This window comes from Vicia villosa, unplaced genomic scaffold (genome assembly GCF_029867415.1).
Source record: "Vicia villosa cultivar HV-30 ecotype Madison, WI unplaced genomic scaffold, Vvil1.0 ctg.003324F_1_1, whole genome shotgun sequence".
In the NCBI taxonomy this organism is placed as follows: domain Eukaryota; kingdom Viridiplantae; phylum Streptophyta; class Magnoliopsida; order Fabales; family Fabaceae; genus Vicia; species Vicia villosa.
Genome location: NW_026706175.1, coordinates 157300 through 182986, shown reverse-complemented (window position 1 = coordinate 182986; position 25687 = coordinate 157300). Strand labels below are relative to the sequence as shown.

General features: G+C 35.0%; 1 protein-coding gene across 1 annotated transcript; it reads left to right on the top strand.

Moving 5' to 3' along the window:
* Positions 1–11337: 11337 nt before the first annotated feature.
* Positions 11338–12169, top strand: LOC131640798 (protein MIZU-KUSSEI 1-like). Its single transcript, XM_058911176.1, has one exon. It carries the CDS (start codon positions 11338–11340, stop codon positions 12100–12102), a length of 765 nt encoding a protein of 254 aa, XP_058767159.1. The 3' UTR covers positions 12103–12169.
* The last annotated feature ends 13518 nt before the right edge of the window (positions 12170–25687 follow it).

Here is a 25687-nt window from a genome sequence, read left to right as displayed (position 1 = left end):
CAGAGAAGCTGATACTTGATCTTCAGATTCTTTGCTTCTGAGAAGCTCTGCTTCTGATGCGTTGCTTCTTGGCTCAGCAACTTCTGATATATTAATATCCCAATCTGCAAAATTATCAAACTGCTTTGGTTTTTCAGAACCAAGCTTATCATCAAACCTGATATTGATTGATTCTTCTACAATCAATGTTTCAGTATTGTATACTCTGTAGCCTTTTGAGCGTTCAGAATATCCAAGAAGGAAACATTTCTGTGCTTTGGAATCAAACTTACCAAGATGATCTTTAGTGTTCAGAATAAAGCATACACATCCAAAAGGATGGAAATATGAAATGTTAGGCTTTCTATTCTTCCACAATTCATAAGGAGTCTTATTTAGAATAGGTCTGATAGAGATTCTATTCTGAATATAGCATGCAGTGTTTATTGCTTCTCCCAGAAATGCTTAGCCATATTGGTTTCATTGATCATGGTTCTGGCCATTTCTTGCAGAGTCCTATTCTTTCGTTCTACAACCCCATTTTGCTGTGGAGTTCTAGGACAAGAGAAATCATGGGCAATACCATTTTCTTTGAAGAATTCTTCAAAGGATCTGTTCTCAAATTCACCACCATGATCACTTCTAACCTTTATGATTTTACACTTTTTTTCAGATTGAATCTGAATGCAGAAATCAAAGAACACTGAATGAGTCTCATCCTTGTGTTTCAAGAATTTTACCCACGTCCAGCGGCTATAATCATCTACGATGACTAATCCATATTTCTTCCCTCTGACAGATGCTGTTTTGACTGGGCCAAACAGATCAATGTGCAAGAGTTCTAATGGCCTTGAGGTAGAAACAACATTCTTGGACTTGAATGCAGGTTTGGAGAACTTGCCCTTCTGACATGCTTCACAAAGAGCATCCGATTTGAATTTCAGATTAGGGAGTCCTCTGACCAGATTCAGTTTGTTAATCTGAGAAATCTTTCTCAAACTAGCATGACCTAATCTTCTGTGCCAGACCCACTGCTCTTCAGAAACAGACATAAGACAAGTCACCTTCTGACTCATAAGATCTTGCAGATCTGTCTTATAAATGTTGTTCTTCCTCTTGCCTGTAAATAGGATTGAGCCATCCTTCTGATTTACAGCCTTGCAAGACTTTTGATTAAAGATTATATCATAACCATTGTCACTCAATTGACTGATAGATAAGAGGTTATGTGTTAATCCTTCTACAAGAAGTACATTAGAAATGGAAGGAGAGTTACCAGACTTTATAGTTCCAGAGCCAATTATCTTGCCCTTCTGATCTCCTCCAAACTTGACTACTCCTCCAGACTTAAGCACCAGGTCTTGGAACATAGACCTTCTTCCTGTCATGTGTCGTGAGCATCCAGAGTCCAGGTACCATGACATGTTGTGCTTTGTCCTTTTTGCAGTCAAGGATATCTGCAATAGGAATAATCTTATCCTTAGGTACCCACATTTTCTTGGGTCCTTTCTTGTTAGATTTTCTCAAGTTCTGATTGAACTTGGGTTTAACATTGTAAGCAATAGGAGGAACAGCATGATAATTTTTAATGTGAGTTTCATGATATTTCCTAGGTTGTGTCACATGCTTTTTGGTGTGTGTTATGTGAAAACTTTGAGCATGTGAAGTGTGCCTAATATCATGGGAGTGGCCATACTTGAACTGATCATACAATGGCTTGTATGTGAATTTCATTTCATCAACAGGTTCAAGTTTGTATGGGGTTTCACCCTCAAAACCAATGCCGACTCTTTTGTTTCCAGACACAGCATATATCATAGAAGCTAGCTGACTTCTGCCAATACTTCTAGATAAGAACTTCCTGAAACTTAAATCATATTCTTTCAGAATATGGTTTAGACTAGGAGTGGATTTTTCTGAATCAGAAGGAGATCCAACATTATTGGATAATTTTAAAAGTTTTTCTTTTAATTCAGAATTCTCCAACTCAAGCTTCTTTGTTTCAAATTCAAATAGCTTTTTCAGCTTTTTGTATTTGAGACTAATCTGAGACTTGAGTTCCAGAAGTTCAGTTAGACCGGAAACTAACTCATCTCTAGTAAGTTCAGAAAATACCTCTTCAGAATCTGATTCTGATGTAGATTCTGATCCGTCATCTTCTGTCGCCATCAGCGCACAGTTGGCCTGCTCATCTTCAGAGTCTGAATCATCTTCTGACTCATCCCAGGTTGCCATAAGACCTTTCTTCTTATGAAACTTCTTCTTGGGATTTTCCTTCTGAAGATTTGGACATTCATTCTTGAAGTGTCCAGGCTCATTGCATTCATAGCACATGACCTTCTTCTTGTCAAATCTTCTGTCATCAGAAGATTCTCCACGTTCAAATTTCTTTGAACTTCTGAAGCCTCTGAACTTCCTTTGCTTGGTCTTCCAGAGTTGATTTAGTCTTCTGGAGATCAAAGACAGTTCATCTTCTTCTTCAGATTCTGATTCTTCAGGATCTTCTTCTCTAGCCTGAAAAGCGTTAGTGCATTTCTTGATATTGGATTTTAATGCAATAGACTTACCTTTCTTTTGAGGCTCATTTGCGTCCAGCTCTATTTCATGACTTCTCAAGGCACTGATAAGCTCTTCCAGAGAAACTTCATTCAGATTCTTTGCAATCTTGAATGCAGTTACCATAGGACCCCATCTTCTGGGTAAGCTTCTGATGATCTTCTTTACGTGATCAGCCTTGGTGTATCCCTTGTCAAGAACTCTCAATCCAGCAGTAAGAGTTTGAAATCTTGAAAACATCTTTTCAATGTCTTCATCATCCTCCATCTTGAAGGCTTCATACTTCTGGATTAAAGCTAGAGCTTTAGTCTCCTTGACTTGAGCATTTCCTTCATGAGTCATTTTCAAGGACTCATATATGTCATAAGCCGTTTCCCTGTTAGATATCTTCTCATACTCAGCATGAGAGATAGCATTCAGCAAAACAGTTCTGCATTTATGATGATTCCTGAAAAGCTTCTTCTGATCATCATTCATTTCTTGCCTTGTCAGCTTTACGCCTCTGGCATTTACTGGATGTTTGTAACCATCCATCAGAAGATCCCATAGATCACCATCTAGACCAAGAAAGTAACTTTCCAGTTTATCTTTCCAGTATTCAAAGTTTTCACCATCAAATACCGGCGGTCTAGTATAACCATTGTTACCGTTGTATTGCTCAGCAGAGCCAGATGTAGATGCAGGTGTAGACTTTTCACTTTCATCAACCATCTTTTACTGAAGCGTTTTTCTCTTCCTGAATCTTTTCTAAACACGGTTAAGTGCTTGCACCTTAGAACCGGCGCTCTGATACCAATTGAAGGATAGAAAAACACTTAGAAAGGGGGGGTTTGAATAAGTGTAGCTTTAAAAACTTGACAGATAAAAATAAATTGCACAGATATTTTTATCCTGGTTCGTTGTTAACTAAACTACTCCAATCCACCCCCGCAGAGATGATTTACCTCAACTGAGGATTTAATCCACTAATCGCACGGATTACAATGGTTCTCCACTTAGTCAGCAACTAAGTCTTCCAGAGTCTTCTGATCACACACTGATCACTCCAGGAACAACTGCTTAGATACCCTCTAAGACTTTTCTAGAGTATACTGATCCACACGATCACTCTAGTTACAACCTGCTTAGATAACCTCTAAGACTTCCTAGAGTTTTCTGATCCACACGATCACTCTAGTTCCTTACAACTTAATGTAATCAATTCTAAGAGTATTACAAATGCTTCTTAAAAGCGATAATCACAAACTGTGATATTTCTCTTAACGTTTAAGCTTAATCTCACTAATATATTACAACAGCAATGTAGTGAGCTTTGATGAAGATGAAGATTCTGAGCTTTGAATTTGAACAGCGTTTCAGCAAGTTTAATATGAGTTGTTTTGGTGCAGAATCGTTAGAATCGTTAACCTTGCTTCTCATCAGAACTTCATATTTATAGGCGTTGGAGAAGATGACCGTTGAGTGCATTTAATGCTTTGCGTGTTCCGTACAGCATCGCATTTAATGTTATACGCTTTTGTCAACTACCTCGAGCCTTGTTCACGCTGTGTCTACTGACGTAGCCTTTAGTAGCTTTTAACGTTCCTTTTGTCAGTCAGCGTAGCTTGCCACTTGTACTTCCTTCTGATCTGATGTTTGTGAATACAACGTTTGAATATCATCAGAGTCAAACAGCTTGGTGCATAGCATCTTCTGATCTTCTGACCTTGAAGTGCTTCTGAGCGTGATACCATCAGAACTTCAGTGCTTCTGTTTTCTTGTTCTTCTGATGCTTCCATAGACCCATGTTCTGATTCTGCTTCGACCATCTTCTGATGTCTTGCCAGACCATGTTCTGATGTTGCATGCTGAACCATTTGAGACAAAGCTTCTGAGCGCTAAATTATGCATACTCTTTATATATTTCCTGAAAGGGAAATTGCATTGGATTAGAGTACCATATTATCTTAAGCAAAATTCATATTATTGTTATCATCAAAACTAAGATAATTGATCAGAACAAATCTTGTTCTAACAGATCTTTTGTTGCTTGCCGCTATTCAGCTTCAACAGAAGTAGAAAAGGAGAACACGAAGGAGAAATCTTGTGCAATTTTGACAAAGGCTAGTAAATAAGTTTAGGACTTGAAATTTTAGGGTTTATTGTATGATGCAGGCAATTATTAAATCTTTAGTTATTCAAGATTTAGGGTTTTTCGTCAAATGAATTCAAATGTTAAATTGTGAGGTATTTAAATGTTTATATCTTAAATGATTTTGGTATTTGTTGGAAAATAGGTTTAGATGGAAGAGTATTTGCATCTGACAGTTTATCATGCTAGTGATTTCATTGATAATGGCTTAACTGTCTATGAAGGAGGAAAAACTCAAGATCTAAAAGTAGATGTAGAGAGGTAGAGTTTTTTTGAGTTAGTTGATGTACTCAAAGACTTAGCTCATACTGAAATAGAGACGATATATTTTAAGAACCTAACAGGTGGGATGAATGTTTAGGTTGACGAGAAAGGTGTGTTAGAAATTGTTGATCTATGTAGGGTGCATCTAAGAGTTGATATCTATATCCAACACCCCTTGTCTCAGTCTGATTATTATGAGGGTCATATTGTTGATGAAGACGCTGTTAATCATGAAGACATTGTGGATGTTTAGAAAAAAGAACTGCTTAATAAACTTTATGGAGAAGTACTTAGGGATGTTGAGGGTCAAACTGGTAATATGAACAAAGGTGAAGTTGAGGATCTAACTAGTAATGTGAACTAAGATAATGTTGAGGGTCAAACTGGTAATGTGAACTTAGTTGAAGTTGAGGGTCAAAGAAGTAATGTTGCTGATACTAGTGAGAATGAGGATTCAATTATGATAGTGCTTTAGAAATAGGATTTGATGATGACTCTGAGGAGAATGATTATGACTATGTTGAAGAGGAAGTTGGGAATCTCATTGACTATTTCCCTAAACAAGATGGAACATGGAAGAAAGGGAAATGAAAGGGTGAAAATACAAAGGATATTTTAAAGGGAGTGAAAATGATAGTGAAGAGTTGGATAGTGGTTGTGACAATGATCTTAACAGTGGAGTAACAAAGAAGAAGTACCCTATGTTCAAGTTGTAGAAATACATGGCTGATTTCAAGTGGGAGATAGGGACATATTTTAGCTCCAAAAGTGATTTCAAGGAAGCAAATATAACATATGTTGTCAAATATGGTAGGAACTTAAAGTTTACTAAAAATGAAAACAAAAGAGTTAGGGTTATATGTAAGGAAGATTGTGAGTGGGAAGCATATTGTGGTGAGTTGCCAAAGGAAGATTCTTGGCAACTAAGAAAAGTAATTGATTCTCATAGTTGTAATAGAGAGTAAAATGTCAAGTGTTGAGCAAAGATTCTGTGTCAGACACTTGTACAACAATTTTAGGAAGAAGTTTCTTGACAAGGTGTTGAAAGAAATCATATGGAAGGCTGCTAAAGCAACTTATCCACATGCACGGGAAAGAGAAATGAAGGGCATGTGAATGGTCAATGAGGAAGCCTTTAAACACATGTTGAAGACTCCATCTAGGTTTTAGAGTAAATTATTTTTTAAGAAATATAACAGGTGTGACTCTATTCTGAACAATATTTATGAAGCCTTCAATAGTGTTATTCTTGAGTCAATGAATAAACCATTGATAACAATGTTGGAGAAGATCAGGATCTATATCATGGAAAGGTGGTCAAGTAATAGGACGAGGTTCCAACTCTTGAATGATGGTGATATTTTACCTAACATCAAAAAGAAAATGGAGAGGATCAACACCTACACAAATTTATGGCTTGTCAGGTAATTGTTCCTTCATATTGTACCCTTCCATATGTTGTCTGAATGCATATGTGTTTATCCATTGCATATTTTGTAGGATGTCAGCTGAACATATATTTGAAGTGAGGCATATTGAAAACCCTGCAGAGAAGTTTTCAGTCAATTTGAGAGATCGTATTTGTTCATGCAGAAAATGGGAACTCACGGGTCTCCCATGTGTGCAGAGTAAGAATTTCAAGATTGATGATTTCATCTCTGAGTATTACAAAAAATAAGGTATATATCATTCTATAATTTTGTGATCTATCCTGTAAATGGATCAAATCTTTGGGTCAAGACAGAATATCTAGATGTCTAACCACCGAAGTATTGGAAAATGCCTAAAAGACCAAAGAAGAGGAGAAATCTTGAGAAGGGGAGATTGATGGAAATCGCGGTTTCAACGTATGTGTGTGGAAGATAAATGAATGTTTTACCCTATTTGATTTAGAATTCCATAGAATATGTAGAAATCAATATTTCCAGGAATGTTGGTGAATAAAACGAAGAAGATGACCACCCAATACCAAATCAGCTGCCACGAGTGCAAATACTAACGTCGTTTGAGCCAAATGGACAGATGGGACCAACGTGGAGCATTTTAGATAGATACGGGATAAAACTGACCATTTTTAAAAGGGGACAACTTCTCTACCCATCATAAAAAGATGGGTAGTGTACCTTCTACCAATCGGATGACATCATTTAATTTTTATGTATTTAATTATTTATTATATAGAATAATTGTTTGATATTTTCAATGTATTTTACACTAAAGGTAACCCACTATAAGAAATATGTTCTCCTGCGACATATATTAGCGGCGTGTTTTCCACGTGAGTAGTTACGACGTGTTTCCCACGTCACAACAAACTTTTATAATAAAAAAATCAATCCAACGTTATAATCAGACGTGTCAGAGGTTGGTTTTTTTTAAAAACAGTTGCGACGTGTGAGTCACGTCGCTACTAAAAAGTAAAAAATAAAAAAATATAAACTATAACGTTGTACCTGGAGGGAGTTTTGAAATTTTTTAAATTTTAGTAGTGACGTTAGCCCCACGTCACAACCTTTTACTTGGGAAAATAACTCTGCCACTTTTACAGATGTGGCAGAGTGTGTAATTAGTATTATGACCGTTTGAGTGTAGCGACGTGGAAACCACGTGGCAAGGTTGCGACGTGATTGTAACGTCGCTGATAAGTTAATTAATACACGCGTTTTGCTTCTTCCCCTTTACCATTTCAAACCAATTGAAGTTCATTCTTCCTCTTTGCATCTCTGCAACCCATTTCAATCCCAAATTGCCTCCTCTCCCAAAATCCCCTAACTCTCAATCCCATTTCAATCCCACTACAAGGTATAATCCAAGTATTATTTATAATTTTGTTTTATATTCATATTGTTTTATGTTGTCAATGGTTTAATTTTTTTTTCCATTTAATTTGAAGAAAGAAGAAGGTGAAAGAGGAGAAGAAGGTGAAGGAGAAGGAGAAGAAGAAAAAGGAGGAGTAGATTGAAGAAGAGGTAAGTTTTTAATAGTTTTGTTAGGTTATTTTTTTAATTAGGTTGTTTTTTAATTAGGTTATTATAAAACGAAATTATAAATTAAATATTATGTTGTTGTTTAAATTTAATTAGGTTAATTTACATAATATATTTTATGATGTTGTTTTTTAAAATTAATAGAAAAACTATATTTTAGAATGTTAAAATCTGTTTAGAATAATGTATAGAAAAACTATTAGAAAAACTATTATATATATATATATATATATATATATATATATATATATATATATATATATATATATATATATATATATATATATATATATATATATATATATATATATATATATATATATATATATATATATATATATATATATATATATATATATATATATATATATATATATATATATACACACACACACATTATGTTAAATCTGTTTTTAAAAATTAATAGAAAAATTATTATATATGTATTTTAGAATTTTAAAAATTAATAGAAAAATGTTTAGATTTATTTTTAAAATCTGTTATTTATTTTCTAAATAAAATATATGTATTTTATGATATTATTCTTAAAAACTAAATATTAATAAATAAGAATATATGTTAAATAGAAAAAGAATATATGTTATGTTATTGTTATTAAATTAAAAATACATTTTTTTAAAAATTAAAATATATATTAAAAGTAGAATATATATTATATATGTATATTTAAAATAAAATATAATATAATATGATTATATGTTATATTTCTAAAATTGAAATATATGTTATTGTTATTAAATTGAAAATACATTTTTTTAAATTAAAATATATATTAAAAGTATAATATATATTATATATGTATATTTAAAATAAAAAAATATAGCGACGTGGTAATCACGTGCATCATAAATAATATTTTTTATAATAGTAAATATTTAATAGTAGTATTTTTAACATGTGTAGTTAAAAATATAACATGTGTAGTTAAAAATATTTAATAGTAGTATTTTTAATATAACATGTGTAGTTAAAAATATTAGTAGTATTTTTATTAAATAATATTTTCAATATGTGTAGTTTAAAATGTGTAGTTAAAAAAATAGTAACTTTATGGTTAACATATGTTCAATATAACATGTGTAGTTAAAAATATCAGTAGTATTGTTATTAAATAATATTTTTAAGAATAGTAAATATTAACTAGTATACGTCTAAGAATAATATTAAGTTGATTAATATTACTAACTCAAAATGACAATAATTGTATAAATGTGCAATATGGAATATTATCGGTATTATCGTAGTTGGATGTACGATAGAACATTTCCAGGAAGAATGGGACTTAAACCCAATTTTATAGTAGGAGTTGAAGGGTTTATCAGTTGGGCGTTTGCTCAGGAATTATGTCGAAGCGAAGGAGGAGTTAGGTGTCCCTGTCTTAAATGTGAATGTAGACCAATAATTAGTGACCCACAGGAAATAACATCTCATTTGCATAGAAGGGGATTCATTGCAAATTATTGGGTTTGGACGTTTAACGGTGAAGAACTGCCTAGTAACGTACCAGAGACTAGCAACTCGCATGCTTCAAGTAGTCGGCCGCCTATAGAATATGAGGAAAACTTTAATCTGATTGGTGTCATGGTTGAGGATGCTTTTGGTGTGAACGTGACCTATGATGAACCTGAAGATTTTGGTGGGGAAGAGACGCGAAAATGAGGCCCAGATAGAGATGATGCGGAAGAAGCAATCTGATATGGAGGAGCAGCATGCGCGGCAGATAGAGGGCATTCTGAAGAAGCAAGCTGAGATGGAGGAGCAGATGAGACGATTTATGCAAGGAGGTGGAAATTACAGTAATGTTCCTCCTCAAGAGTCGGAGAATGACGGAGTGGATGATGATTTTAATCCTGATAATTATTTTCCGAATGATGATGATGCCTCTTAAAAACATTTTGTATTTTATTTGTTTTTAATTTATATTTATTTAACTTATTCTACATTTTAATTCATTAAAATATTAGTTTTAAATTTTTAGTTTTATTTAATTGAATTTATTATATAAAGTTTATTATATGAATTTATTTTAAAATTTTATTATATAAATTATATTTTATAGATTTTATTATATAAATTTTATTTTATAGATTTTATTATATAAATTTATTATTTATAAATTTTATTATATATATTTTATTATATATAAATTTTATTATATAAATTTATTTATTTATTATATAAAAATACAATTCATCCTGCGTGATTAAATTTAAAAAAAAAAAATAGCATTCAATGTAGCGACGTGAAAGCCACGTCGCTGCAAAAGTCAAAATCACACTTCCCCACACCTGCCACACCTGCTTTGCGTGCAAGGAGATGTTTCCCATGTTTCTTTATTGCGACGTTAGAGTCACGTCGCTACCTTCTGACGTGGTCTCCACGTCGCTACTGAGTTGCCACACGTGCTCCTGCAACGTGGGCGCTCACGTCGCTAGTTTTTTGTTGTGACGTGGGCGCTCACGTCGCTAGTTTTTTGTTGTGACGTGATGTTGCATGTTGCGACGTGATATCCACGTTGCTGCAGAGCATCTTTTTTGTAGTGACCTTACCCAACTTTTTGAGTTGGGTAAATAAGAATTCACCTTTTTAAAATTGATGAATCAAAATAGACTCCGGAGATAAGACACAGAGAATATTTAGACAAAAATAAAAGGATCATGTTTGATCAAAGCATCATCTTTTTCATGAAAACTGCACATATATATACATTTTATTAAATTTAGTACATATACTCTTTTCAATACAAGTTGTTACTTCTTTTCATCCATTTTTTGTTCCTTTTCTCTTGAAAGGTTCGACAAAATCTATCAATTAGTTAAACAAAATTGATCTTCTCAATGAGTTTATGCTTAACGCTTGTGTCACATTTAAATTTTTTTTTTTATATTAAGGAGGGCCAAAGGCCCACATTTAATTTCAATTACATCCTGGTAACCGTTAATTCAGCAATTCCAGCATGTAATAAACACTAGAAGCACATAATAGCGTTTCTTAATCACAATTAAGAAATTAAAAACAGACACGAAAAAATAAACTGAAAGTCATATTGTACCTATCTTTAGCTCATTTTTCAACTGAATAAAACCAATTAATTAATCTCTCAGCTGGCCACACTTCATAAACAGAAAAACAAAAAACTAATTAAACTATACCGCGTAATTAACAAAAGTCAAAGTAAACTACATGAAGAAAATTAAATGATAAATAAAATAAAATAAAAAGAACATAAAGTTTTCAGAATTTGTGATAGAATAATAAAACCGCCACCAAATCCCAACGTGCAAACCATAATCCATCTTTCTTCACACATATCACACCTGTATAATAACAAACCATTCATAATTTCAACCTTAAAGTTTTGTTCTCTTCTCCTCTCCTATCTCATCATTCTCTTCTCCAATGGCACCACCTCATGCAGCTGACACAATGCCATTACCCGTGCCAAAACCACCACCACTGTCACCTATCTCGGAGGCCGATTCCGGTGTACCACCAACACCACTTCGCATGCCGATTTCCTTACAACCGGCAAACAGCAAAGGAAAACGGAGTTCGACCAACAAATTCTTCGGTCGTTTTCGTAATATGTTCCGGTCATTTCCCATCATCGTGCCGTCATGCAAGATGCCAACTATAAATGGAACCCGTGCTAGTGAAACAATCATACACGGCGGCACGAGGATAACCGGAACCCTATTCGGTTACAAAAAAGCAAGGATAAACCTTGCTTTTCAGGAAGACTCTAAATGTCATCCATTCCTTCTCTTGGAGTTGGCTATTCCTACAGGAAAGCTTCTCCAAGACATGGGAATGGGACTTAACAGAATCGCGCTGGAGTGCGAGAAGCACCCCAGCAACAATAAAACAAAGGTGATAGATGAACCCATCTGGACACTATTTTGCAATGGAAAGAAAACAGGCTATGGAGTGAAAAGAGATCCAACAGATGATGACTTGAACGTGATGCAGATGTTGCATGCGGTCTCGGTGGCGGTGGGCGTGCTTCCGAGTGAAATGTCGGACCCTCAAGACGGAGAATTGTCGTATATGAGGGCGCATTTTGAGCGTGTGATTGGGTCTAAGGATTCAGAAACTTATTATATGATGATGCCGGATGGAAATAGCAATGGACCTGAACTTAGTGTGTTCTTTGTTAGGGTTTGATGTATTCGGATGGCTAAGTGAGAAAATGGGAAACATGATGCTTGTTTTAATATTTGTATAACACAATTGATACTAGTGTGACTTACTTGCATGCATGATTGCATGAGCTTAGAACAGATTTACGTTTATATGAATAGAGTAATTCTTTTATTAACATTGGGTTTTATTATAGTGTATGATCTAATTAAAAAAAAAAATTTAAGCAAGTTTCAATGAAAAGAGAATAGAAAATCTCAAACCCGGTTACAAAAGAGATCCGATAATACAAATTGGAAAAAAAAATTACACACCGAAAAACCTAAGAGATATAAAACAAAGGATTTTTACAAAACTCATAAAAGTTACAATTGATACGTGTAATATTTCCTATTAAAGACCACCTCCAAACCATGGCTTTAATATTACCAACCACTTCCAAAATATTCCAACCCTCCTCTTTAAAAATGATGTCATTCCTAAGAATCCACAAGCTCTAAACAATTGCCAACCAAATGCTTCCTTCTTTACCTTTTTTTACTCCCTTACTTTTACAAAAAAGACACCACTTAGCAAAGCTCTCCAAGAAGCTACCTCCTTTATAATCCACAAAATTAATCCAACCCGCCACTTCCTTCCAAATCAATCCGGTAACATGACAAAACAACAAAGAGTGGGACGAAGATTCCGGAAAGATGCTACAAAAAACACAAGGGATTTATTTTGATGTTCTTTTATTTTATTTTTCTTAATATATATCTTGAAAGTTTAATTAGTACTTCTACAATTATATATTTGTGTGAGAATTTCTCTCATTAACCTTCTACTTCACGTGTGGTTGGTGATTGCAAATATGATGACAAACTACAATTTTCTAGATGTACCTGCAAACACTCTGACACTTAAGTTAGTGATGGTCGTAAGTGTGAGGTTTTAAATTAGAAAACGTGTGTATCTTAGATTATTCTGTCTTTTAGCATTTATAATGCGTTCTTAGGATTTGACACCCTAAAATCAAACAGATTGACAACATTGTATTTGTAAATGCTACAATAGACTTTAATAGTTGTAACAAAAGGCGATAACCAAACAAATTGACAACATTGCATTTTTAAATAAGCTGGTTATCACTCTCCTAACAGTAGAAAATAGTTGTGATGCCTACTCAAAAAAATCTTCAAAACCATTATCACTCTCTCTTGATTTGTTTAACTTTTGTTTCACACCGCTTTGGTGTTATGAAGTCAGTGGCGAAACGATTGATCACTTTAAAAAAAAGTAGTTTGGAATTTTCAAGCACTCACTACTTGGCTTAATTAATTGATTTAAAATAATAAAGGCCTCAACTGCGTGGAGATTTATTATTCGAAAGAATTATGCAAACATCGAACATCGAACGTGGCATGTTCCTAGAGAAAGACCGTTAAGGTCGAATTAGTATAAATAGGAGTCTTAGTGTTAGGATTTAGTGTGTTCATTTTGTACAAATTATTCAATATACTCAAAGTACCAGTGTTAGAGAAAAGAGTTGCAGAGAATGCACGTATAAGAAACACCATTGTTGTCTTTTCAAAGTCATTTATTTTAACAATACAAAGTCTTTTACATACCATTTATATTTCCTTTACTTTCCAGTCGAAGCCTTTATCATTTTTTTAGTCATTTAATTTCAAGCAGTCGAATTGTTTTTACTTTACGTTCTTGTTATTTATTGTCTTCAAGAAAACTTTAATCTATTCATTAGAGAAGTAAATATATCGAAGCATGAGTTCAATTGTAAGCATATTCATAAAAAACTTAGACACATGTCCTATGATCAATCTAGTCGATTCTGTAAGTTACTAAAGTGTTTGATTTGGAGGACTAGCGGTTGTTTACTAGAAATCACTGTAAATAATACTTACCCTTTCCTTTGTGATTCCAATTATTTTGGTCATATCTAGGGAATCTATAATTATTCACATGACCTCGTCCACGCCCTCTACCACGAAAATGATTTTGACCGTGGAAAAGGTTTCGACCATGATATCCTCCTTGATTGTAACCATCAAAACGAGCATGACCATTACCATCAAAACGAACATGAGCACCACGGCTCTTAAGACGATTAAAGCCACCACGCCCTCAAACGATTAAAGGTCGTGGCATTAGTTTTAGTATATGGCATTGTTCTTGTGGGTCTTGTCTCGTGGTTTTTTATAAGGAGCTTGTTATTTTGTTCTGCCATTAGAAGGGTTGCAACTAAATCAGAACACTCAGTGTATCCCCTCATTCTATATTGTTCTTGCAATAATACCTGGGATGCATGGAAAGTCGAAAAAGTTTTTTCCAACTTTTCTTTTTCACTTATAATTTTGCCACCAAATTTTAGATGTGATATAATCTGGTGCATAACAAAATTATATGCAACGACAATGTTATAATCTTGGAACCTTAATTTTTTTCCACTGATCCAATAATGGGAGTAACATGACTTTCTTCTGATGTCCAAATCTTGCTTTAATTTTTTCCAATAAAATCTTGGGATCTTCGGCATTTGAATATTCTGTTTGCAATCCATCATCAAGATGATGCTTGATTATTCTGTTTACGTTTTACTTTTTCTTTTCCATTTCATCTGAGTCGTTTGTCGATTTTTCAGAATTGTCTCCTTCAAGGATTTTGTTAAGTCCCTCACATGTAAGGTACTCTATTAAATTGTTGTTCCAGGTTATGAAGTTGTCCGGTTATGAAGTTGTCCTCAGTCATGCTTAGAATTTTGAATTGATGCTTAAGATTTGACATGATTATATCTATAATTCAGATGAACATAATCAATATTTAAAAACTAAAAAAAATATCAATTTATTCAAATACAAAATTCATAATTACATATTATTCAAAAACCTCTACTAACAAACCTGTTAGAACAAGAAATGTTCTGATCAATATTTTGTGTTTTGATGATAACATTATGTATGAATTTTGTATAAGACAATGTGGTACTCTAATCCTTTGCATTTTCCATTTCAGGAAATATATAAAGAGTATGCACAAATCAGCGCTCAGAAGCAACTGACTCAGAAAGTTCTGGATGGCTTCATCAGAACATGCTCTGGCAAGACATCAGAAGATGGTCATGCAGAATTAGAACATGAACTGGAAAGCATCAGAAGAATGAAAGTTAGAAGAACAAGCTCTAAAGTTCTGATGGTATCACGCTCAAGCTCTTCAAAGTCAGAAGACAGAAGATGCTCTGCACCAAAGCTGATGGCTCTGATATTCAAATGTTGTTATCTACAAAATCTGAGTCCAGAAGAAAGTACAAGATGAAAGGCTGAAACGTCTAATCTCTGACTGACAAAAGGAACGTTAGAAGCTACAAAAGGCAAAGTCAGTAAAAGCAGCAAAAACAAGGCTCGAGGTAGTTGACAAAAGTGTGAAACATTAAATGCAGCATTGTACTATTCACGCAAAGCATTAAATGCTCCCAACGGTCATTTCCTCTCAACGCCTATAAATAGAAGTTCTCATCAGAAGCTGAATATAACACTTGCGCAAACATACAGAATTGCTGTCAAATTAAAAAGCTTACAAACTTCATCTTCAACCTCACAAACTCTTGTAATATTTAGTGAGTGTTAAGTTTAGAACTTAAGAGAAATATCACAGTTGTGATTACAGCTTTATTAGAAGTATTCAAACTCTTGTAAACATTATTTTTACATTGATTGTAAAAGGATTCCTAGAGTGATAAAGTTGTGATCTGTAGACTCTAGAAGACTTAGAGGTTATCTAAGTGGAAAATCATTGTAATCAATTGGATTAGTGGATTAAATCCTCAGTTGAGGTAAATCACTCTAAGGGGGTGGACTAGAGTAGTTTGGTTAACAACGAACCAGGATAAAAATCATTGTGTTGATTGTTTTTATCTTCTAAGTTTTTGATTTACACTTATTCAACCCCCCCCCTTCTAAGTGTTTTTCTATCCTTCAATTGGCATCAGAGCGTCGGTTCTAGGTGCAAGCACTTAACCGTGTTAGACAAAAGATTCAGGGAGCAAAACACAAAGTCAAACTGGTTGAAACAACTTCATCTACTCCTACTCCTGAACAAAACAACAATGGTAATGGAAGCAATAGTTTTAATGGCTATAATAGACCACCAATTTTTGATGGTGAAAACTTTGAGTACTAGAAAGATAGACTCGAAAGTTACTTTCTTTGTCAAGATGGTGACTTATGGGATCTAGTACTGGATGGTTACACACATCCTGTAAATGCTCAAAGTGTCAAGATCTCTAGACAAGCCATGAGTGATGCTCAAAAGAAAGACTTCAAGAATCATCACAAGTCTAGAACTATATTGTTAAATGCCATCTCTCATGCTGAGTATGAGAAGATAACAAACAGAGAAATAACTCATGATATCTTTGAATCCTTAAAGATGACTCATGAGGTTAATGCTCAAGTAAAGGAGACAAAGGCCTTAGCTCTAATCCTGAAATATGAAGCATTCAAGATGGAGGAAGATGAAAACATTGAAGCAATGTTCTCAAGATTCCAGACTCTGACTGCTGGATTGAGAGTGTTAGATAAAGGCTATAACAAAGCTGATCATGTAAAGAAGATCATCAGAAGCTTACCCAGAAGATAGGGACCCATGGTGACTGCATTCAAGATTGCCAAGAATCTGAATGAAGTTTCTCTTGAGGAGCTGATCAGTGCCCTGAGGAGTCATGAAATAGAGCTGAATGCAAATGAACCTCAAAAGAAAGGTAAGTCTATTGCATTAAAATCTAATAGTAAAAAAATGCACGAACGCTTTTCAGGCTGAAGAAGAAGATTCTAAAGAGTCAGAATCAGAAGAAGAAGAAGATGAATTATCTCTAATATCCAGAAGAGTAAATCAACTCTGAAAAAGCAAGCAGAGAAAGTTCAAGAACTTCAAGAACTTTAAAAGGCCTGAAAAAGGAGAATCTTCTGGACACAGAAGATTTGACAAGAAGAAGGTGACGTGCTATGAATGCAAGGAACCTGGACATTACAAGAATGAGTGTCCAAAGCTTCAGAGGGAAAAGCCCAAGAAAAGATTTGAAAAGAAGAAAGGCTTAATGGCTACTTGGGATGACTCAGATTCTTCTGATCAAGAGTCAGACTCTGAAGATGAGCAGGCAAACATAGCACTGATGGCCACTGTTGATGATGAATCAGAATCTACATCAGATTCAGATTCTGAAGAGGTATTTTCTGAACTTTCTAAAGATGAGCTAGTTTCCAGCTTAACTGAACTTCTGGAAATCAAGGCTAAACTTAGTATCAAATACAAAAAGCTGAAAAAGCTATTTGCATCTGAAACTAAGAAGCTTGAAATAGAAAATACTAAACTTAAAGAAAAAGTTTTAAAACAATCTAAAGATGTTGAATCATCTTCAAGTTCAGAAAAGTCTATTCCAAGTGTGAACAATATTCTTAAGGAATATGACTTGAGTTTCAGAAAGTTTCTATCTAGAGGTATTGGAAGAAGTCAGCTAGCCTCTATGATATATGGAGTAAGTGGAAACAAGAGAATTGGTATAGGCTATGAGGGTGAAACCCCATATAAACTTGAACCTGTTGATGAGATGGTTATTACATACAAACCTTTGTATGATCAGTTCAAGTTTGGTCATTCTCATGATATAAAGCACACATCTAACTCTAAGAGTTTCCACATAACACACACCAAGAAATATGTTGCACACACCAGAAAATCTTATGATAAATCCTGTGCTAAAACTCAGTTCAATCAGAACTTGAGGAGAACTAACCCAAAAGGACCCAAAAGAATGTGGGTACCTAAGGAAAAGATTATCCCTGTTGTAGATCTCCTTCAAGGCTCAAAAGACAAAGGCAAATATGTCATGGTACCTGGACTCTGGGTGCTCGCGACACATGACAGGAAGAAGGTCTATGTTCCAAGACCTGGAGCTTAAATCTGCTGGAGAAGTCAAGTTTGGAGGGAATCAAAAAGGCAAGATCATTGGTTCTGGAACCATATGCATTGGTAACTCTCCCTCTATAACTAATGTACTTTTAGTAGATGGATTAGCTCATAACTTATTGCCCATAAGTCAATTAAGTGACAATGGTTATGACATTATCTTCAATCAAAAGTCTTGCAAAGCTATCATTCAGAAGGATGGCTCAATCCTATTTACAGGCAAGAGAAAGAACAACATTTACAAGATTGATATTCTAGATCTTAAGAATCAAAAGGTTACTTGCCTTATGTATGTTAGTGAAGAGCAGGGGGTCTGGCACAGAAGATTAGGTCATGCTAGTTTGAGAATGATTTCTCAGATTAACAAACTTAATCTAGTCAGAGGACTCCCTAATCTAAAATATAAATCATATGCTCTTTGCGAAGCATGTTAGAAAGGGAAGTTTTCAAAACCTGCATTCAAGTATAAAAATGTCGTCTCTTCCTCTAGGCCGCTAGAATTTCTGCACATTGATCTTTTTGGCCCAGTCAAAACAGCATCAATCAGATGGAAGAAATATGGATTAGTCATCATAGATGACTATAGCAGATGGACATGGGTAAAGTTCTTGAAACACAAGGATGAGTCTCATACTGTGTTCTTTGACTTATGCACTCAGATTCAATTTGAGAAGGAATGCAAAATCATAAAGGTCAGAAGTGATCATGGTGGTGAATTTGAGAATAGATTCTTTGAAATTTATTTCAAAGAAAATGGTATTGCCCATAATTTCTCTTGTCCTATAACTCCACAGCAAAATGGAGTTGTAGAACGAAAGAATATGACTCTATAAGAAATGGCCAGAACCATGATCAATGAAACCAATATGGCTAAGCATTTCTGGGCAGAAGTAATTAACACTGCATGTTATATTCAGAATAGAATCTCCATAAGACCTATCTAAATAAGACTCCTTATGAATTGTGGAAGAACAGAAAGCCCAACATTTCATATTTCCATCCATTTGGATGTGTATGCTATATTCTGAATACTAAAGATCATCTGCATAAGTTTGATTCTAAAGCTCATAAGTGTTTTCTACTTGGATATTCTAAACGCTCAAAAGGCTACAGAGTATACAACACTGAAACTCTTGTAGTTGAAGAATTAATCAATATCAAATTTGATGATAAGCTCGATCTTGAAAAGCCAAAGCAGTTTGAGAATTTTGCAGATATAGAAATCTCTAACTCAGATCAAGAAGAACCCAGAAGCAAAATTTCAGAAGATCAAGTTGCTGCCTCTTTAGACAATCTCAGAATATCTGAAGAGCCAACACCTAGAAGATCTTCTAGACTCAACTCTGCTCATCCAGAAGATGTTATCATTGGAAAGAAAGATGACCGCAGAATGTCAATTTGGTCTAGTATCTCTGATCGAGCCAACTTCTATTGATCAAGCTCTGGAAGATGCTGACTGGATAATTGCCATGCAAGAAGAACTAAATCAGTTTACAAGGAATGATGTTTGGGATCTGGTTCCAAAACCAAAAGGATTTAACATCATTGGAACTAAGTGGGTCTTCAGAAACAAGCTAAGCGAGAAAGGAGAAGTTGTAAGAAACAAAGTCAGACTGGTTGCTCAGGGCTATAGTCAGCAAGAAGGCATTGAATATACAGAAACCTTTGCACTAGTGGCCAGGTTAGAATCTATTCGCTTATTAATTTCATTTGCCACTCAGCATAACATCACTCTGTATCAGATGGATGTTAAGAGTGCCTTCTTAAATGGTTATATAGATGAAGAAGTATATGTCCACCAACCTCCTGGTTTTGAAGACTCTAAGTCTCCAGAACATGTTTTCAAATTAAAGAAATCATTATATGGCCTGAAGCAAACTCCCAGAGCTTGGTATGAAAGATTAAGTTCTTTCCTTCTGGATAATGGTTTCATTAGAGGACAAGTGGATACAACTCTCTTTTGTAAAACCTTTAAAAAGGATATTTTAATTTGTCAAATATATGTTGATGATATTATATTTGGTACATCTAATGCTACACTTGGAAAAGAATTTGCTAAGTCTATGCAGGCAGAGTTTGAAATGAGCATGATGGGAGAACTCAAGTATTTCCTTGGGATCCAGATCAATAAAACTTCTGAAGGAACTTATGTTCATCAGACCAAGTATGTGAAAGAACTTCTGAAGAAGTTTAATCTTTCAAAAAGCAAAGAAGCAAAGACTCCTATGCATCCAACATGTGTATTAGGTAAGGATGAGGTAAGTAAGAAGGTAGATCAGAAGTTCTATAGAGGTATGATTGGATCTCTTATATATCTTACTGCTTTTAGATCTGATATTTTATTCAGTGTATGCCTATGTGCTATATTCCAATCAGATCCTAGAGAATCTCACTTAACTGATGTTAAGAGAATTATGAGGTCTATGAAAGGTACTACTAATGTTGGTTTAGTCTACAGAAGATCTGAAGAATACAACTTAGTAGGATATTGTGATGCTGATTACGCTAGAGATAGAGTTGAAAGGAAAAGTACTTCTGGAAGCTGTCAGTTTCTAGGAAGTCATCTGATCTCTTGGTACAGCAAGAAACAAGCCACAATTTCCCTCTCTACAACAGAAGCAGGATATGTTGCTGCTGCTGGATGTAGTACTCAGATGCTCTGGATGAAGAGTCGGCTAGAAGATTATCAGATATATGAGAGTAACATTCATATATTCTGTGATAATACTTCTGCTATTTGTTTATCTAAGAATCCTATCTTACATTCCAAAGCTAAACATATTGAGATTAAACATCACTTCATTAGGGACTATGTTCAGAAGGGTGTTCTTTCTTTAAACTGTGTGGATACATAACATCAGTAGGATGATATCTTCACAAAACCCCTTGCTGAAGATAGGTTTAAGTTCATTCTGAAGAATATCAATATGGATTTATGCCCAGAATGAAAGGATGAGAAGATCTGATATATGAATTAGATTTGAAATGCTTATTCATTTTCTTATCAGATATTCTGGATATGTTGATCATTTAGATATTTTGATTATGTTATTGCTAACGTTTCATATGTCTGAGTTGATTCAGAATCTTTGTTAAAGCAAAACAGCTGTCACCAGCTATTCCAGATGATGAACACGTGTTCATTCTGAAGGGACAAGCATGCGTGTAGTTGATGAGACACCGCCCTAGGTAACTGTGCAAATCATTTCAAATCTCACATTTTCTCCTAACGTCACTCAACATTAAATGCATTTGATTCTCTGCATTCTGTAATTGTTCATTCTCAGAATTTAATTGCATTTTGTTTCAAATTCGTGCCTATTTAAACACCTCTCATAATCATTTTCCTCTTTGCACACATTCATCATTCTCTAGTTTTATGCGTTTCTGTCACTTGTTTTCTCTCTTCTTAAACCCTAAAAAGAAACCAAGAAATCTCAAAAGTGCTTCAATGACTTCCCCTTCAAAGTAAAATGTTGGTTCGTCTTCTCAGCAACAGCATCAACAAGAACAAGTTCAAGAGCAAAAACTTGTTCCCCAGAAAACCTGTTTGATTCCATTGGAACAGTTAGAAGTTATCTGCGAGTTGATGGTGGATTTTGAAAATCTGGAAAAGCATGATATTCATCTTATAGAGAACATGGTTTTTCAAGGATGGGGAGATTTCTTCTATGGTTTGTGTGGACCAGTCTATCCAGATTTAGTGAAGGAGTTCTGGGTTCATGCAACTGTAATGCCTAAAGCCATTCTTTTTATAGTTCACAGTGAACTCTTCTCCATCACAGAAAATCTTCTGAAGAAGTTGTTTGGATTAGAAAACGCTGAAGGTGTTACTGAAGCAACTCCTTGAAGAACTGATTGGGATGCTGTATATGCAAAAAAAATTCAAAATGGAAAGAAGTCTAAGAAAGTTAAGGATCTGAAAGCTCCTTATAAGATATTGTCTAAGATTCTTCTGGGTTGCATCTACCACAGAAAATCTACAGTTTCTTCAAATTATGTTAACAAGGACCAACAATACATTATGTATTGTATTAGTAAACAAGTAAAAGTGGATCTTCCCTACATCATCTTCAATCACATGTGGCACGCTGTGAATGATTCTAGAGAAGAAAACAGACTGAAGTATCCAAACAACAAAAGAAACATTATTCCTTTTGGGAGAATAATCACAAATCTTCTGGTTCAAACCAAGATAGTTGAAGATCTGGAGATTTCTGGCATTGTCAAAGATCCTTACACCATTATTGGAAGCACCATGAATGCTCATACTCTGAAGAAAATGGGTATAATTCAGTCTATTGGTACCACTCCTAAAGTGAACACTGAAGTTAGGTCCAGAAGAGGTCCTGTTCTGGTTGACTTTGAGTTGTTCTTCAAAAATGAACGACCAGAAGTTATTGTCAACTACATTGCTATGCACAAGGAAGTTGGTTCTAAGTGTGATCCTATTTGGATAAGCAACCAGAAAGCTGCCACTACTGCTGATCAAGTTCCAGAAGTAGTGCAAGAGCAAGAAAGGAGAACAAAAAGAAAGTTAGATCTTCCAACAATCAGTGAAGAGAAGAAGGAAGATAAGAAAGAAGAAGAATAGAAAAAGAAACAGAAGGAAGAAAGAGAAGTAGAAAAGAAGAAAGATAAGAAAAAGAAAGAAGAAGAAAAGAAGTTACAGAAGAAAGAAGTGGAAAAAGAAAAGACGAAGGAAGACTTGAAAGGAAAGAAGAAGGTAGAGATACAGAAGGAGAAGAAAAGGAAGACATTTGGAAAAGGACCTGCTAGGCCTCCAAAGAAGAAGTGTTCTTCAGGTATTGTAATTTCTGAACCTGGTTCTGCTCCTATTTTAAATTCAAATTTTGTATCAACAGAAGCTACCCAAGAAATTCAACTAGAAAAAGCCCCTGCTAAACCACCTCCAACCACCAAAGTTCTCACCCCTCCTCCTTCACCCTAGTCTAAAGGCACAACGCCTATTCTTGATTCTGAACCCCCAGTTTCTGAACCAATCTTTGACGTCACACCCATAAACACCATCATTCCTCCTAACGCCACTATATCCACTTCTCAACCTCCTCCACATTCCAACTACACTCTTGTAGACACTGCTGTGTTCTACAATTTCACCTCTTCTGAATCCTCTCATTCTGATTCTTTCACCAATCTCATGAACAAATATTCCCGTAAACCCAAACCAAATTCTGACCCTGTTGTCTTAGTCTTAGACTCAGACAACGAAGCTGAATCCTCTCAACCACCCTCTTCAGAAACATTATTTGTTCTAGATAGAGTTTCTCAACCCTATGCCCTCTCTCACCCAGATAAGCCAATCTCTTCTCTCAATCTTCAAACTCCCATTTTCACCTCCCAGAACTAAACCTCCAAAACCTCCTGTTGATGCAAGTTTTGAGTTTATATTTAACAAGGTCAGGACAGGTTTAGATGTTCTGAAGGTTGCTCATGATTCCAAGCTAGATCATGTAGCTGCTAGGAAGCTCTGGAGAGCTTTTAGAAGAGAGATTCAGGCTGATTTTCTGGATCTTCAGAAAGAGTGCTTAGTTGCTGCTCCTGGTCCTTCTGGATTCCTTCTGCAGAATGATGATGGCAAGTACTATCACCCCATCACCTGCTGGAAGCCTCTGGAAGAGAAACCTTTTGTTGATGAACTTGAAGAAGAAAATCCTCTGGCAATCGTTGTGTGGAAGCCACATCCATACAAAGTTCTGACTGGAGATTTTCAGGCTCTGTTCAACTGGTTCAGGGAGAACCCTTCTGAAAAAGCTTCTGAGATGGTCTACCCAGAAGTAGCGTATCCTCCAGAACCTGAGACTCCTTCAAATCCTGAGAATCTGGCTGCAATTCTTCAAGGCCTAGAACATCCTGCTGAAAATATTCATGTTGAGGAAAATCATGAAGATGTTCTAATGGTTGAAGCTGATGCAAATCATTTTGTTCTAGATAACAACTTTGATGCTGGTTCTTCTAGTTCTTCTATATCTGTTCTGGTGAACACTATGAAGGCGCTCCAACAGAATCAAGCAAACTTGGCTAGTCGTCTGGATAAGCAAGAAGATACGAACGCTGAGTTCAGATCCTTTATGAAGTCTCAAGAAGAAGCTACTAAGAAGCAAGTTGCGGACACTTCTAAGATTAAGAACCTTTCGACCGTCTTAGCTTCTAAGTTTAGCCAGTCGTAGTCTGTCTTGTGTCTTAGTTTGTGTTCTTTGTTTTTTGCATATGCTTGAATTGCATCTGCTTCTGTATTATCTAATGATTTTAATCAATGACATATTATCTGGTTCTTTCTTCACTCTGTGTGTCGTTTTCATTGGAATCTTTTATGCTTTTTGATGTTATGACAAAAAGGGGGAGAAATGTGATAATTGAATTGATTTATAATATCAGTTACTGGGCTTAAGTATCAACATTCCTAACAAATATATTGCAAGTTTTCTGTCTTTGATAGTTTTTGCAGGAATGAGATATTCTGGACAAAGCTTAAAATGAGAAGAAAATACATGGGGAAAAGCAATTCTAAAGCTCCTAAAGATTTGAAGCAAGCTGAGTGCTCTGAAGCTTCAAGTCCAGAAGCAAGAAATGTTGTGATCAAACCAAGAAGCTCTAATGCTGATGTCTCAAAGTTTTGATGGATCAGATACATAGAAGACTGAAGACATAAAGAGCTCTGATACAAGGGATCACAAAGAGAAATTCAAAGCTCTGAAGCTATCCAAATGGAAGCTCTGAATGTTCTGAAGTTCTATTCAAAGTGAAAGTCTCAACTGAAATAGAAAAATACTCAGGGAAGTCTTTTATTTATAAATACTTCTAGTATTAATTTCAAGGGGAGATTGTTAATCTCATGGGGAGACATATTCACACACTTTGATTATATGCTTATGCTATATCTGTGTAATTGTCTTTGTTCATCTGATATTCTGGATACAAATTCATATCAATTATACATGTTTTTGTCATCATCAAAAAGGGGGAGATTGTTAGAACAAGAAATGTTCTGATCAATATTTTGTGTTTTGATGATAACATTATGTATGAATTTTGTATAAGACAATGTGGTACTCTAATCCTTTGCATTTTCCATTTCAGGAAATATATAAAGAGTATGCACAAATCAGCGCTCAGAAGCAACTGACTCAGAAAGTTCTGGATGGCTTCATCAGAACATGCTCTGGCAAGACATCAGAAGAAGGTCATGCAGAATTAGAACATGAACTGGAAAGCATCAGAAGAATGAAAGTCAGAAGAACAAGCTTTGAAGTTCTGATGGTATCACGCTCAAGCTCTTCAAAGTCAGAAGACAGAAGATGCTCTGCACCAAAGCTGATGGCTCTGATATTCAAACGTTGTTATCTACAAAGTCTGAGTCCAGAAGAAAGTACAAGATGAAAGGCTGAAACGTCTAATCTTTGACTGACAAAAGGAACGTTAGAAGCTACAAAAGGCAAAGTCAGTAAAAGCAGCAAAAGCAAGGCTCGAGGTAGTTGACAAAAGTGTGAAACATTAAATGCAGCATTGTACTATTCACGCAAAGTATTAAATGCTCTCAACGGTCATTTCCTCTCAACGCCTATAAATAGAAGTTCTCATTAGAAGCTGAATATAACACTTGCGCAAACATACAGAATTGCTGTCA